We start from the raw sequence: 12,532 nt of genomic DNA on the forward strand, positions 1-12,532 counted from the left end.
TGGCGCTACGCCACAGTTTGAATCCCACCACCATGGGAACCTGTTACTACAATTTTTGGATCCCACCACTGCCCCCAACCCTAACATTTATCCATTTTACAGATGGAGAACACTGATGCAGAGATCCCTGTGAAAGGGTCGTTCGACCCCCAAAGGGGTCCCGACCCCCAGGTTGAGAACCACTGATCTAACAAGAGCAGTCTTGTATTGTCAAAGGCTTTCACGGCCGGATTGAACTGGTTGTGGTGGGTTTTCCGGGCTGTGTGGCCGTGCTCTGGTGGATCTTGTTCCTAACGTTTCGCCTGCATCTGTGGCTGGCGTCTTCAGAGGTGCACCACAGAGGGACGTCTGTTATAAGAGAAGTCTAGACAAAGTGTGTCTGCTGATAAATGTATATTCTGTGTTCCTGACGGTTTCAGCAGCTGCTCCCGTTGTTTTGCATTTCTTAACTATTGCTCCTTCGACTCACTAATGTGTAACGCTGTCACTGATGTTATTTCTGTTGGTTGGATTGGCTTGTGGCACGCGCATGATTTCATCGACGGGCAACAGCCTCAAGAGCCTCCTAAGTAAAGAGAACCAATCGATATTAGCGTGGCCGAGTTTTTGCTCAGTGGAGATGCCATGCCATTAAAAAAGGTGCACAGCAAGAGTTCTTTCTTGCTACGCAGATGAAGCAACGAAGCCGATAAAAGATGCAGCAGGAAAAAGTTGGGAAGGCTGGAGGAAATTTTTGGGGAGGGGGGGTGTAATGCAACTTTGCTGAGTGGGAGCCCCACAGTGTAGGGGAAACCCAAGAGCGAGCAAAGAAGCCAGATCTAGATAACCAGGAGATACTATTTCTCTGGGGAGAAGCGATGCTTTGGACTTTGGAGGCATTTCTATGTAGGCAAAAAGGTCGCATTGCAGATAGTGTAGGTAGGAGGTTAAGAGCTCATGTATCTAATCTGGAGGGACCGGGTTTGATTCCCAGCTCTGCTGCCTGAACTGTGGAGGCTTATCTGGGGAATTCAGATTAGCCTGTGCACTCCCACACACGCCAGCTGGGTGACCTTGGGCTAGTCACAGCTTCTCAGAACTCTCTCAGCCCCACCTACCTCACTGGGTGTTTGTTGTGCGGGGGAGAAGGGAAAGGAGTTTGTAAGCCCCTTTGAGTCTCCTACAGGAGAGAAAAGGGGGGTATAAATCCAAACTCTTCTTCTTCTTAAAAAATTCATCATTTATTTACAGTCAACGACCAGTACAACAAAACAAATTTACATCAATTCCGCAGTACCATTAACAAAACTGTATGTGTACAAAGAATACTCTAAAAACACAGATCAAAGATAAACATAATCTGTGCTATATACAAAGGGAGCATCTCATGTAACTAAATATTATTTACATGTTTTTATTTGCGATTAATGACCAGTACTTAAAATCCCATTCCACCATAATTGCGACAACTATGGATAAAATACATTGATTTGAACGTAAAATTCGGAGATTTAAAATTCACAGGCTTTTAAAAGTATCTGTGCAGTCTTACTAAAAAAAGTACCTTTGAAGCAGCGGTGGTGAACCTATGGCACGGGTGGGCACGCACAAACAGAGTCGCACCCCCCACACACACACACACATCTAGGCTGGTCTGGGCTGCTGGGCTCGATTATTAGCATTAAACCTAAGACCTAGTTTTGGGGAAGCAGTGTAGGTAACCCTGTTAAGCGCTGGTAAACCCCACTGATTTTCATGCAAAGAATGAAAGCGCGATCCTTTACCTGGGAGTGAGCTCGGTTGCTGGCAATGGGGCTTGCTTCTGAGTAAACCCTCCTAGGGGTGTGATTCACCCGTCGGAAGAGTTGCACAGTTGCTTCAAAGCAAAGCCACCGACTACCACCGAGCTTACTCCTGAGTAATGCACGCCTCGGAGCCAACCGTTTTTTCTAAACTTAAACCTCAGTACTCAGGTTAAATTGCCGTGTTGGCACTTTGCGATAAATAAGTGGGTTTTGGGTTGCAATTTGGGCACTCGGTCTCGAAAAGGTTCGCCATCACTGCTTTAGAGTCTTGCTAACAACTCTGACTTCCTACATACTCAGGGATGTGTAGTCGAGCTTTTAGAACCAGCGGTTGAAGCCGAAGTTCAAATTAATTAATTTTCTCTCGGCGTATGGAATTAACTCATCTGTTCTGCCTTTGGAGGGAAAGGTCCGTTCTTAGATCTTCTAGCCGGGCTCCCGAAAAAACGAGACCTGCATGAACATGTCAGATTTCTCTAGAAAGCTATTTAGCCTAGCAAATGTCTCAACATCCTGTTTTTGGTTTTCTGCACAGAGGCCAGACAGTTTTCTGAACCCAACCGTCACAAGCAACCTTCCCTTACTGGACCCTGAGTTGGTGGATAAGCTCGGGAATATCAAAGAGATATGGATGAGGCCTTCTTATAAGAGTATGATTGAGGAAGAGGTGAGTATATCCTTTTTTTCTTTTACGCCGTCTCCTCTTCTCTGAGCAAAGAAGTCCAGCAGCAGCGCTGCAGGGCAGATCCCTTTTGGAAGGCGGAACTCTGAAAACTAAAAGTATCTGGTAGTATTTGCTATATTGACCCATATACAAGTAGGGCACATTGGAAGGAAGTAGGTTCTTACAGCAGGCGGTATAACTGCAAATCCTGCATTAAGGTCTCCAAGGCCCTTTCCGCACGGCCCAAATACAGTGCCCTGGGGACAGCAAACACGCTGTCCCCAGGGAGTTGTTCGTATGGGGGGCACGGCTGCTTTGCAGCCGCGCCGCCCTCGCTCCTCCCCAGCGGCGCGAAGCCGCCATTTTCCCACCTCGCTCCCTGAGTGAGATTTTTGGAAAACGGCAGCTTCCAGCCACTGCCGTGCGTACAGCAGCAGCTGGAAAGCGCCATCCCTCCCCCCCTTGCCCAATCAACCTACCTTCTCTGCGACAGTCCAGCACGTCACCGAGGCCTGGGGACACGCCCCCCCCTGCCCTGCAATTCCGGAGCGGTCACGCAGGGCAGGGGGGCATGTCCCCTGGCCTCGGTGATGCGCCGGACGGTCGCAGAGAAGGTAAGTCGATCGGGCGACAGCGCTCCGCAGCGCCGTCTTCCCTTTCGTTACCGGGACCGTTCGTGCGAACGGTCCCAGGGGGGTTGGGTCAGCATCACGTACGCCGACCCAATCCCCAGCGTGGCCGTGCGGAAACGGCCCAAGTAATAGCAATCCATCTTCTCTTCACCTCGTGGTGCCACTGGAACAATCTAGAACTGAACACACTTAAAACCGTAGAAATGGTGGTAGATTTCAGGAGAAACCCTCCCATCCTACCTCCTCTCACAATACTAGACAACACAGTATCAACAGTAGAGACCTTTAGATTTCTAGGCTCCATCATATCTCATGACCTAAAATGGTCACCTAACATCAAAAATGTCATCAAAAAAGCACAACAAAGAATGTTCTTTCTGCGCCAACTCAGGAAGCTCAAACTGCCCAAGGAGCTGCTGATACAGTTCTACAGAGGAATCATTGAGTCTGTCATCTGCACCTCTATAACTGTGTGGTTTGGTTCTGCAACCCAACAAGATCGACACAGACTTCAGAGAATAATCAGAACTGCAGAAAAAACAATTGCTGCTAACCTGCCTTCCATTGAGGACCTGTATACCCTGCACGGGTCAAAAAAAAGGGCTGTGAAAAATATGTACTGACCCCTCGTGATCCTGGACACATAAACTGTTTCAACTCTTACCCCTCTAAACGTCGCTACAGAGCACTGCACACCAAGACAACTAGACATAAGAACAGTTTTTCCTCGAATGCCATCACTCTGTTAAACAAATAATTCCCTCGATAATGTTAAACTATTTATTATATACTTATTATATAATTACTGCACTACTTTTTTCATCATTCCTATTACCCATCTCCTCCCACTTATGACTGTATGACTATAGCCTGTGCTGACATTTTATTTTATTTTATTTTATTTTATGATTTTACATTTTATGTTTTCATTACTACTGATTGTTTCCTGATTGCTTACTAGACCTATATGACAATCATTAAGTGCTGTACCTTATGATTCTTGACAAATGTATTTTTCTTTTATGTACACTGAGAGCATATGCACCGGAGACAAATTCCTTGTGTGTCCAATCACACTGTATCACACTTGGCCAATAAAGATTCTATTCTATTCTATTCTATTCTATTCTATTCTATTCTATTCTATTCTATTCTATTCTATTCTATTCTCTTTATCCCAGCCCCTAAACTACTTTTGATCTAGCTAAACTAGCACCTCCATGTTTCAGTGCTCAAGTCCACATGGAAACTACTTTCTAGCACTCACAAGAAGAAGAAGAGAGAAGACGAGTTTGGATTTATATCCCCCCCCCTTTCTTTCCTGTAAGGAGACTCAAAGGGGCTTACAATCTCCTTCCCTTCCCCTCGCCCCCACAACAGACACCCTGTGTGGTGGGTGGGGCTGAGAGAACTCCGAAGAACTGTGACTAGCCCAAGGTCACTGTTCAACAGTGGAATGCACTACCTCGGAGTGTGGTGGAGTCTCCTTCTTGAAGGGAGAAACAGCACCTCGTAGTGTGTTTTCCTATTGCACAACGAGCAGACCGCACTGATGGCTAAGCACAGCGTAAGCTTACCTGCGCACGTGTGTGCGTGAGCTAATTTAAAAAGTATTTATTAGTGAACTCCATTCTGAATAGAAAGGGAAGTAGATAGGTTCACTACTCTATCCTAGTCTAGCTGGATGCACGGAGCACCCATCCTCCCTCTAGGCATGGTGAAAGTAAGATGGAGAAATGTTCAAGAAGAAGGCGGAAGGAAGTCCCTGAGAGTATCAGTCTAACATCAAAGGGATAGAGCCAGCATGAGTAAAGGTGTCGATCCCTAGGTCCCTAGGCAGCAGTGGCGTAGGAGGTTAAGAGCTCGTGTATCCAATCTGGAGGAACCGGGTTCGATTCCCCGCTCTGCCGCCTGAGCTGTGGAGGCTCATCTGGGGAATTCAGATTAGCCTGTACACTCCCACACATGCCAGCTGGGTGACCTTGGGCTAGTCACAGCTCTTCAGAGCTCTCTCAGCCCCACCTACCTCCCAGGGTGTTTGTTGTGAGGGGGGAAGGGAAAGGAGATTGTAAGCCCCTTTGAGTCTCCTGCAGGAGAGAAAGGGGGATATAAATCCAAACTCTTCTACTCTTCTTCTGTGATACACCTCTGAAGATGCCAGCCACAGATGCAGGCGAAACGTTAGGAACAAGATCCATCTAGCCCAGGGGTAGGGAACCAATTGGCCATGCTGGTAGGGGCTGATGGGAATTGTAGTTCCTGAACATCTGGAGAGCCGCAGGTTCCCTACCCCTGATCTAGCCACTGGCTATCTAGTAAAGCCCCCTCTGTAGGTTGAGGCAGGAAACAGCGTAAAGTCCAACACTCTTCCAACACTTTGGAGGTTTTTAAAGAGAGGCTGGATGAACATATGTCGGGAGTGCTTTGATTGTGTGTTCCTGCATGGCAGGGGGCTGGACTGGATGGCCCTTGGGGGTCTCTTCCAACTCTATGATTCTATGATTCTTGCCTGGTAAACCCTGCAGAGTCAGCAGCTCCCACCACCTCCGTTCTCTGCCTTCATTCAAAGAAACCCATGGCTGACTGTGAGAGTTTTAAAGGTTCCAATTTGATCAGAGTATCCAATTCTGAATCCATTTAGCCCGTCCTTTGCCATTACGGCTGCATTAGCCTCCATGCCGCAGGCCCCCCGCAACCCATACCTTTCAGCTCCTTGGATATACAGCTGACCTCAGCAAAGCATCCGACATTGATAAAATCTGAGCGACTAGAGTCGCCCTTTTGCTAAGTGAAGGCTTCCCGCGATTCCATCCGTCTGGGGTTTTAAAATAACATGTCATTAACGTTCGGCTATTAAACGCAGAGGCGGGAGGGGCCGAGAGGGAGAGAACAATGAACGGGAGGTTGTCGTTGAAAGCGCTTTTTAAAAAATGCTAGATTTATGCACAGCAGAGCTTGCAGTTTGCTTCAGAGGGGCGACCAACCTGGATGTCGAATTAGACGGTGCTAATTGCAGAGCTCAGCATCTCCTGCCCGAATAACAGCATGGGGGGAAGCAGCTTGAAGGGTGGGAATGAGGCAGGGTGAGTGGAGATGCTTGTAGTTTTATATGTGGACTGGTGGCAGAAGGAGAGAGCCCTTGGATTTCAGCAAGAAGAAGGAGAAGGAGGAGAAGGAGAAGAAGAAGAGTTGGATTTGTATCCCCCCTTTCTCTCCTGAAGGAGACTCAAAGGGGCTTGCAAACTCCTTTCCCTTCACCCCTCACAACAAACACCCTGCAAGGTGGGTGGGGCTGAGAGAGCTCTGAAGAACTGTGACTAGCCGAAGGTCACCCAGCTGGCGTGTGTGGGAGTGCACAGGCTAACCTGAATTCCCCAGATAAGCCTCCACAGCTCAGGTGGCAGAGCAGGGAATCAAACCCGGTTCCTCCAGATTAGAGTACACCTGCTCTTAACCACTACGCCACTGCTGTTCATGTACATATGATGTAGTCTGGGGAGGAGGAGGAGGAGGAGGAGGAGTTTGGATTTATACCCCACCTCTCTTTCCTGTAAGGAGACTCAAGATGGCTTACAACCTCCTTTCCCTTCCTCTCCCCACACAGACACCTGGTGAGGTAGGTGGGGCTGAGAGAGCTCCAAAGAACTGTGACTAGTCCAAGGTCACCCAAGCAGGAATGTAGGAGTGCAGAAACACATGTGGTTCACCAGATAAGCCTCTGCCACTCAGGTGGAGGAGTGGGGAATCAAACCCGGTTCTCCAGATTAGAATCCACCTGCTCTGAACCACTACACTAGACATAGACACAGGTCCTTTGAATGGTGATGTCAGATATTCAGCGAAGTGTCTACGCTAGAAGCGGGTTAGGAAGATTGTATCAACAGTGAGTTGTACATGTAGAGCAGAGTCTTCAAACTATGGCCCCGCAGATGTTCATGAACTACAGTTCCCATCAGCCCTGCCACTTAGCCATGCTGGCAGGGGCTGATGGGAATTGTAGTCCATGAACATAGTTTGAAGGGCCATAGTTTGAAGACCCCTGATGTAGAGTGTCAGGTGCGGCAGAAGGCAGAGTAATGGAACTGTCTATATATTCTGCTTCGCCCACTTGAGAAAATGAACCAGTCGAAACCATTACGGTCAAAAAGACGGCAGTGATAAAGATCAACCCTAAGTCTCTTCGGATGAGTTTGGCTCCAGGCCAAACAACAAGTGACGCTGGAAGTTCTGTGAATGAGCGCCCATATTTTTTCCTCCTATCTAAAACATACATGGAGCCCCTGGCTCAGACTGAGACACAAGCACAGGGAAACGGGGTCAGGCTGTAGGTAGGGGATAGGAAAGGCCCTTTTTTGAGAGACGCTGCCAGTCTGAGCAAACAGAACTGAGCTTGGTAGACCACGCGATGACAGTTTCGCAAGCGTAGGTGTGCACGTGTATCTCTTTAGGACGCGCAGCGCCCGTTTTGTTGTGTGTGACACTTGTGCCGAGTGACCTAGTTCTTAAAATTCTAGAGTCAGTGGCACTTTGGGGACAGTTCTGCGTTTGGCTCGCCTTTCCGTGCCCCCGCTGTCTCGCTCTCTCAGTCTGAAAATAGTCAAGCTTGGGAGTTTGCAAGCAGGGCTGAGAACTGAGCATGGATTTGGAATTGTCACGGCGCCATCCAGTGGAAGACAGATGCAGACAAACAGGCCACCTTTTCAGCAAGCCTTTATGTGTGTGTGCACCGAATGTCTCGCATCTGGTTGAATATTATTAATCCAGTAGATATTTTTGGAAGTGGTTTCTTCATGGCCAACAGGAGCACTGGGAAGGTAGAGCTTGAGGTTCTCCCAGAATTAGGGATGATCTCAAAACTACAGAAGTCAGATCTCCTGGGGAAAATGGATGTTTTTGAAGGTGGAGCAGGGGCGTACTGCCCAGAGGGGCATATGGGGCAAATGTCCCCAAGCTGCGCCCATTTAATCATATGAAGAGCAGAACATTGCCCCCACACCCCTCCAGCGGAGAGGTGCCCCTGTCTAGTGCTCCCCCCTCCACCGCTGGCTGAAGCGGCCCCCTCCGGGCTCTCCCGCCCCCCCGCAACCTTCCCGGCTTCAGCAGAGGAGAAGGAGGCTTCGGTGCGCCCCCACCTTGCCTCCCTCACCTGGCCCAGCCTGGCCTGGCTCGGCCGTTCTGCCCCGGAGGCTGCTTGGGCCGGTTCGGGAAGGTGGGTCCTTCTTGTTGAGTTTCAGGGCAAAGGGGGGGATGTGAGAAGGTGGAGGGAGGCAGCCGCCTGTTGGGAGGTGGTGGAAAACTCAATTCTGGGAGGGCAGAAAACGCACTTCTTGCCCCGGGCTCCATCTTCTGTCACTAGGGTGGAGTCTATAGCATACCACAGAGTTGAGAAGAAACTGCACGCCACCAAATCTCTAGAAATTTCCCCAAGCCAAAGTTGGCAGCCCCAATTCACCTGGAAGTAAATTAATGTAAGATGTAAATTAAATGTAAATATAAATTAATGTAAGAAGAGCCCAGCTGGAGCCCAGCAGAATTCCTTTATCTCAACATTTTGATTTAGACAGAGGCGACGTGGTTCTTTCTGGGTAGCTCAGAAAGCCTTCTCCTCCGGAAGCTGATATTCACAGATATATTACTCCTGAACATGAAGGTTCCATTTAGGCACATCGGTGATTATTAATCATGGTATTCTTCGCAGATAAAGCTATCTCAGACAGTGGCTGTCACTGTCTTGCGGTGACACATTAATTATATATCTGGTAGGGCTGAAACCTTTTTTTTGCAGAATTCCTCTACTATTCACATCGGAAAGGGATCAGATCTAGTGGCAAAAAGGACTGGTAAAGTACACATCAAGAGATCCAGTTGTGGATCTGTAATGTAGTACGTGATCTGGCCTCTTTTTGTATTTATTGCATGCAGGTGTGTGGGTGAGAGAGAGAGGGAGAGAGAAGGAAGGAAGGAAGGAAGGGAGGGAGGGAGGGAGGGAGGGAGGAAGGAAGGATTGAAGGAAGGAAGGAAGGAAGGAAGGAAGGAAGGAAGGAAGGAAGGAAGGAAGGAAGGAAGGAAGGAAGGAAGGAAGGAAGGAAGGAAGGAAGGAAGGAAGGAAGGAAGGAAGGAAGGAAGGAAGGAAGGAGGCAGGCAGGCAGGCAGGCAGGCAGGCAGGCAGGCAGGCAGGCAGGCAGGCACGGCAAGTCAAAATCTTATCTATATATAGGGTTTACAAAATGCATTTTCCATGGCTCCGTCACAGGCATCTATACGTGATCAGAGGGGCTCATTAAAGAGAATTTTCACCACCTCCGAGCTCTAATCATCCCGATTGTTGCCAGGGACAGAAATTGGCTTCTGTTCGAGGTCGGAGCTGCCAAACAAAGCCTGCCTTGATGAACAGGACAATTGAAGCTAATGTGTTTCATAGGGCTGGATTGTGTCATTTTGGGAAAGGGGCACTTGGAGGTCTCGGTCATTATAACCCCTAATCCTCTGCTATTGCAGTTACCTGCTAGAAGGCTTGTTATTACCAAGGTGCAATTACTAAGCCTCTTTTCACTGGCTGTTGGTAAGTGGCAATTTTGAGGGAGGGGTTCCCGGGTAAGATGGTCGGAGAGAATTGAGGGAGGGGGGGAAGAAATGGAAAAGACAAGTGGTCCCTTTCGCACATGCAGAATAACGCACTTTCAATCCACTTTCAATGTACTGTGCAGCTGGATTTTACTGTGCGGAATAGCCAGATCCACTTGCCAACAATTGTGAAAGTGGATTGAAACTGAATTATTCTGCATGTGCGGAAGGGGCCCAAGGAGTTGTCAGCTGTAAGAGGGGGATAGTTCCAAAGCTATATGTTTTCTTGGGAGTAAATTCCACTGACCCTAACCTAGCTAACTGGACCTCGATGGATCTCAGAAACTAAGCAGGGACAGTCCTGGCCAGTACTTGAATGAGAGACCACCCAGGCCAAAGTCCGTCTTGTCTACTTGAGAGCCAGCGTGGTGTAGTGTGGTTAAAACCAGGTGGATTCTAATCTGGAGAACCGGGTTTGATTCCCCACTCCTCCACCTGAGTGGCAGAGGCTTATCTGATGAAACAAATGTGTTTCTGCACTCCCACATTCCTGCTGGGTGACCTTGGGCTAGTCACAGTTCTCACTAAACTCTCTCAGCCCCACCTACCTGTTGTGGGGAGAGGAAGGGAAAGGAGCTTGCAAGCCACCTTGAGTCTCCTTGCAGGACAGAAAGGTGGGGTATAAATCCAAACTCTTCTTCTATTCAGACTGGCACTGGCTTTCCAGGGTCTCAAGCAAAGGTCCGTCATATCCCCGTCTACCTGATCTTTTAAACTGGACATACCCCGGATTGAACCCATGACCTTCTGCACGCCAGGCAGGTTCTCTACCACTGAGCCACGACCACTTCCCTCATTTTGGACTGTGCAAGCATTCCAGCTGCTGCTGCTCTCCTGCTTACGTCTGTCTTTTCCAGGCACCTGCAGAAGATGTGGGCCACAAACGCAACCAAACCGTTGTGCGATAATTGGTTGGAAACGATGTGCGCTCCGGCCACACATCCACGCAGAACGAAACTCGGTTGCCTTCATCACAGAAGAGTCGACTGGTGCTGTGATTCTGCGGCTAATTCTGTCCACCAAACAGACCTTTCTGAAGCGCTAATTAACAACCCGGATAAAAGAAGCTCATTAGCCGTTGTTGTCGCTAGCTCGTTAACAAGCCCGAAATTATTTGGAGCTAATTAGAACTGGAAGCCAAGCAGGAAGCTCTGGCCAACCCGCAACAGACAGAGCTGGTGGAATATGACGCGGGAAGGTGTTGTATTCTGGCGCCGCTCAACGGGAAGTGAGAAATATACTGAAGGCCTTGAGGGGGAACTGACTTACATTTTTTGCTTCATTAACCAGGATGGCCGGCTGATATTATCGCTGGCGTGCGGGGCAAGCGCAGGAGTTGTATTACAACCCGATCTCTGGATGGACAAGCAATATTATGTCACTAAAGCAAACCCATCAAGATACGCGCATTAAAATGTATAGACGCCCTGCGAAAGGATCGAGGTGGGATTGAGCGATAAAATTGTGCCACGCTTGTAATCGGAGATGGGGGGAGAATAATAGAATTTCATCGCCCTGTGAGCAGTGATTTCTGATAAGCATGGAGACTCCGGTACATGAAAGCCACTGGAACCAAATTATCAGTTTTACAAAACTGAGCCCAACGGGGCTAAATAAAAGCAAGAACAGTGGAGAGCGCAGAGATTTCAGAACTGAAAAAATCAGCCGCTCCTTTTCCCCCTCTTTTAGCCAGTTTTTCACTTAATAACTCGATCAGTTTCTCATTTTTACCATCTGAGTTTTTTTTTTAAAGGCTGAGAAAAATTGTTGACAGGAAGAGAAATTTGCAAAGACGCAAACCAACCCTAGGCCCCGTATCATTCATTTTTGAGCTCGTTCGCAGTTCTTATTTGAATGTCGGATTTGGATTGAACGGGCTGATTTCTCTGCTTGCAACATGGGCTTTTGAACTTGCTTGGCCGGAGTCTGGGGGAAGCTTTCATGTGGCCCTGTGTTGTCAGCCGGTCGAGAAAAAAGAACGGGAGAGACGTGGCGAGGAAAAGCAGCGGGGGAAAGCAAGCGCGAGGATTTCTCTTTGCTGTCTTGGGGACGGTGGCTTCTCTTTGCCCTTATCTCCGCAGCGCAGGCTGAGAAGAAACAAACCCGAGCCGGGGGAAAGCTGCTTGTCTGAAGAGAGAGTTTACTAGCATAATCCGCCATCTTTTATTTCCTCCTTCAATAGCTTATCTGCTTTCAGCAGGTGGGACCGCATAGCTCAGCAGCGATGGCCATCTCTGTGCCCGCACAAAATTACTGCTTTTGCATGGGGAAAGGGAGGGGAGCTCGCGAAGGAGAGAGTGTCTCTATTAGCCGAGATTAAATGCTTTCCGATACAATCCAATTAACTCTCAAATTGAATAGAAATGCTCAGGATAATATACCGCCATCTTCTCTGAGCAAGTATCTCTTCTCTGTGTGTCGTCCCCCCCCCCCACACACACACACCTTTTTTTGCTTGTACACAAGACCTGTGTCTTTGCTGAAAATCAAAGCAAATGGCGGGTGAGATCACCCCTGGCGGGATCAGATAAAAGACAATTAATTGCCGTTGACACATGTAGGTGCAACAATGGAGCTAGTATCGGGTCATTCGAAAGGTCTGTGTGTTCACCAAAAGGAGGGGGCTGGTTTTACATTCCTAACGCCCTTGGAGGTCTCTCGGAGCCGCTCAGTCCAGTTACAGTTCTCATCATTGCCTTTCACCCCCGGATATTCAGAAGCCACTCTCAAGGTCGGTGACCCAGGAAATTGGTGTTTGATTGGCATGACTTTGCAAGCACTGCAGTGTAGGCCTCAAGTTAGCTCTTCCGTTCCTTCGTCACCTGCAG

At 48.5% G+C, this 12,532-nt stretch overlaps 1 protein-coding gene across 1 annotated transcript in view; it reads left to right on the forward strand.

Moving 5' to 3' along the window:
* Positions 1-12,532, forward strand: part of CCDC33 (coiled-coil domain containing 33) — a 149,059-nt gene that overhangs the window by 107,168 nt on the left and 29,359 nt on the right. The window contains exon 13 of the mRNA XM_048519734.1: positions 2,320-2,451. Coding sequence (XP_048375691.1) covers positions 2,320-2,451 — 132 coding nt within the window. The remainder of the gene's footprint in view (positions 1-2,319; positions 2,452-12,532) is intronic.

The sequence above is a fragment of the Sphaerodactylus townsendi genome, linkage group LG17, assembly GCF_021028975.2.
Source record: "Sphaerodactylus townsendi isolate TG3544 linkage group LG17, MPM_Stown_v2.3, whole genome shotgun sequence".
Taxonomy (NCBI): Eukaryota; Metazoa; Chordata; class Lepidosauria; order Squamata; family Sphaerodactylidae; genus Sphaerodactylus; species Sphaerodactylus townsendi.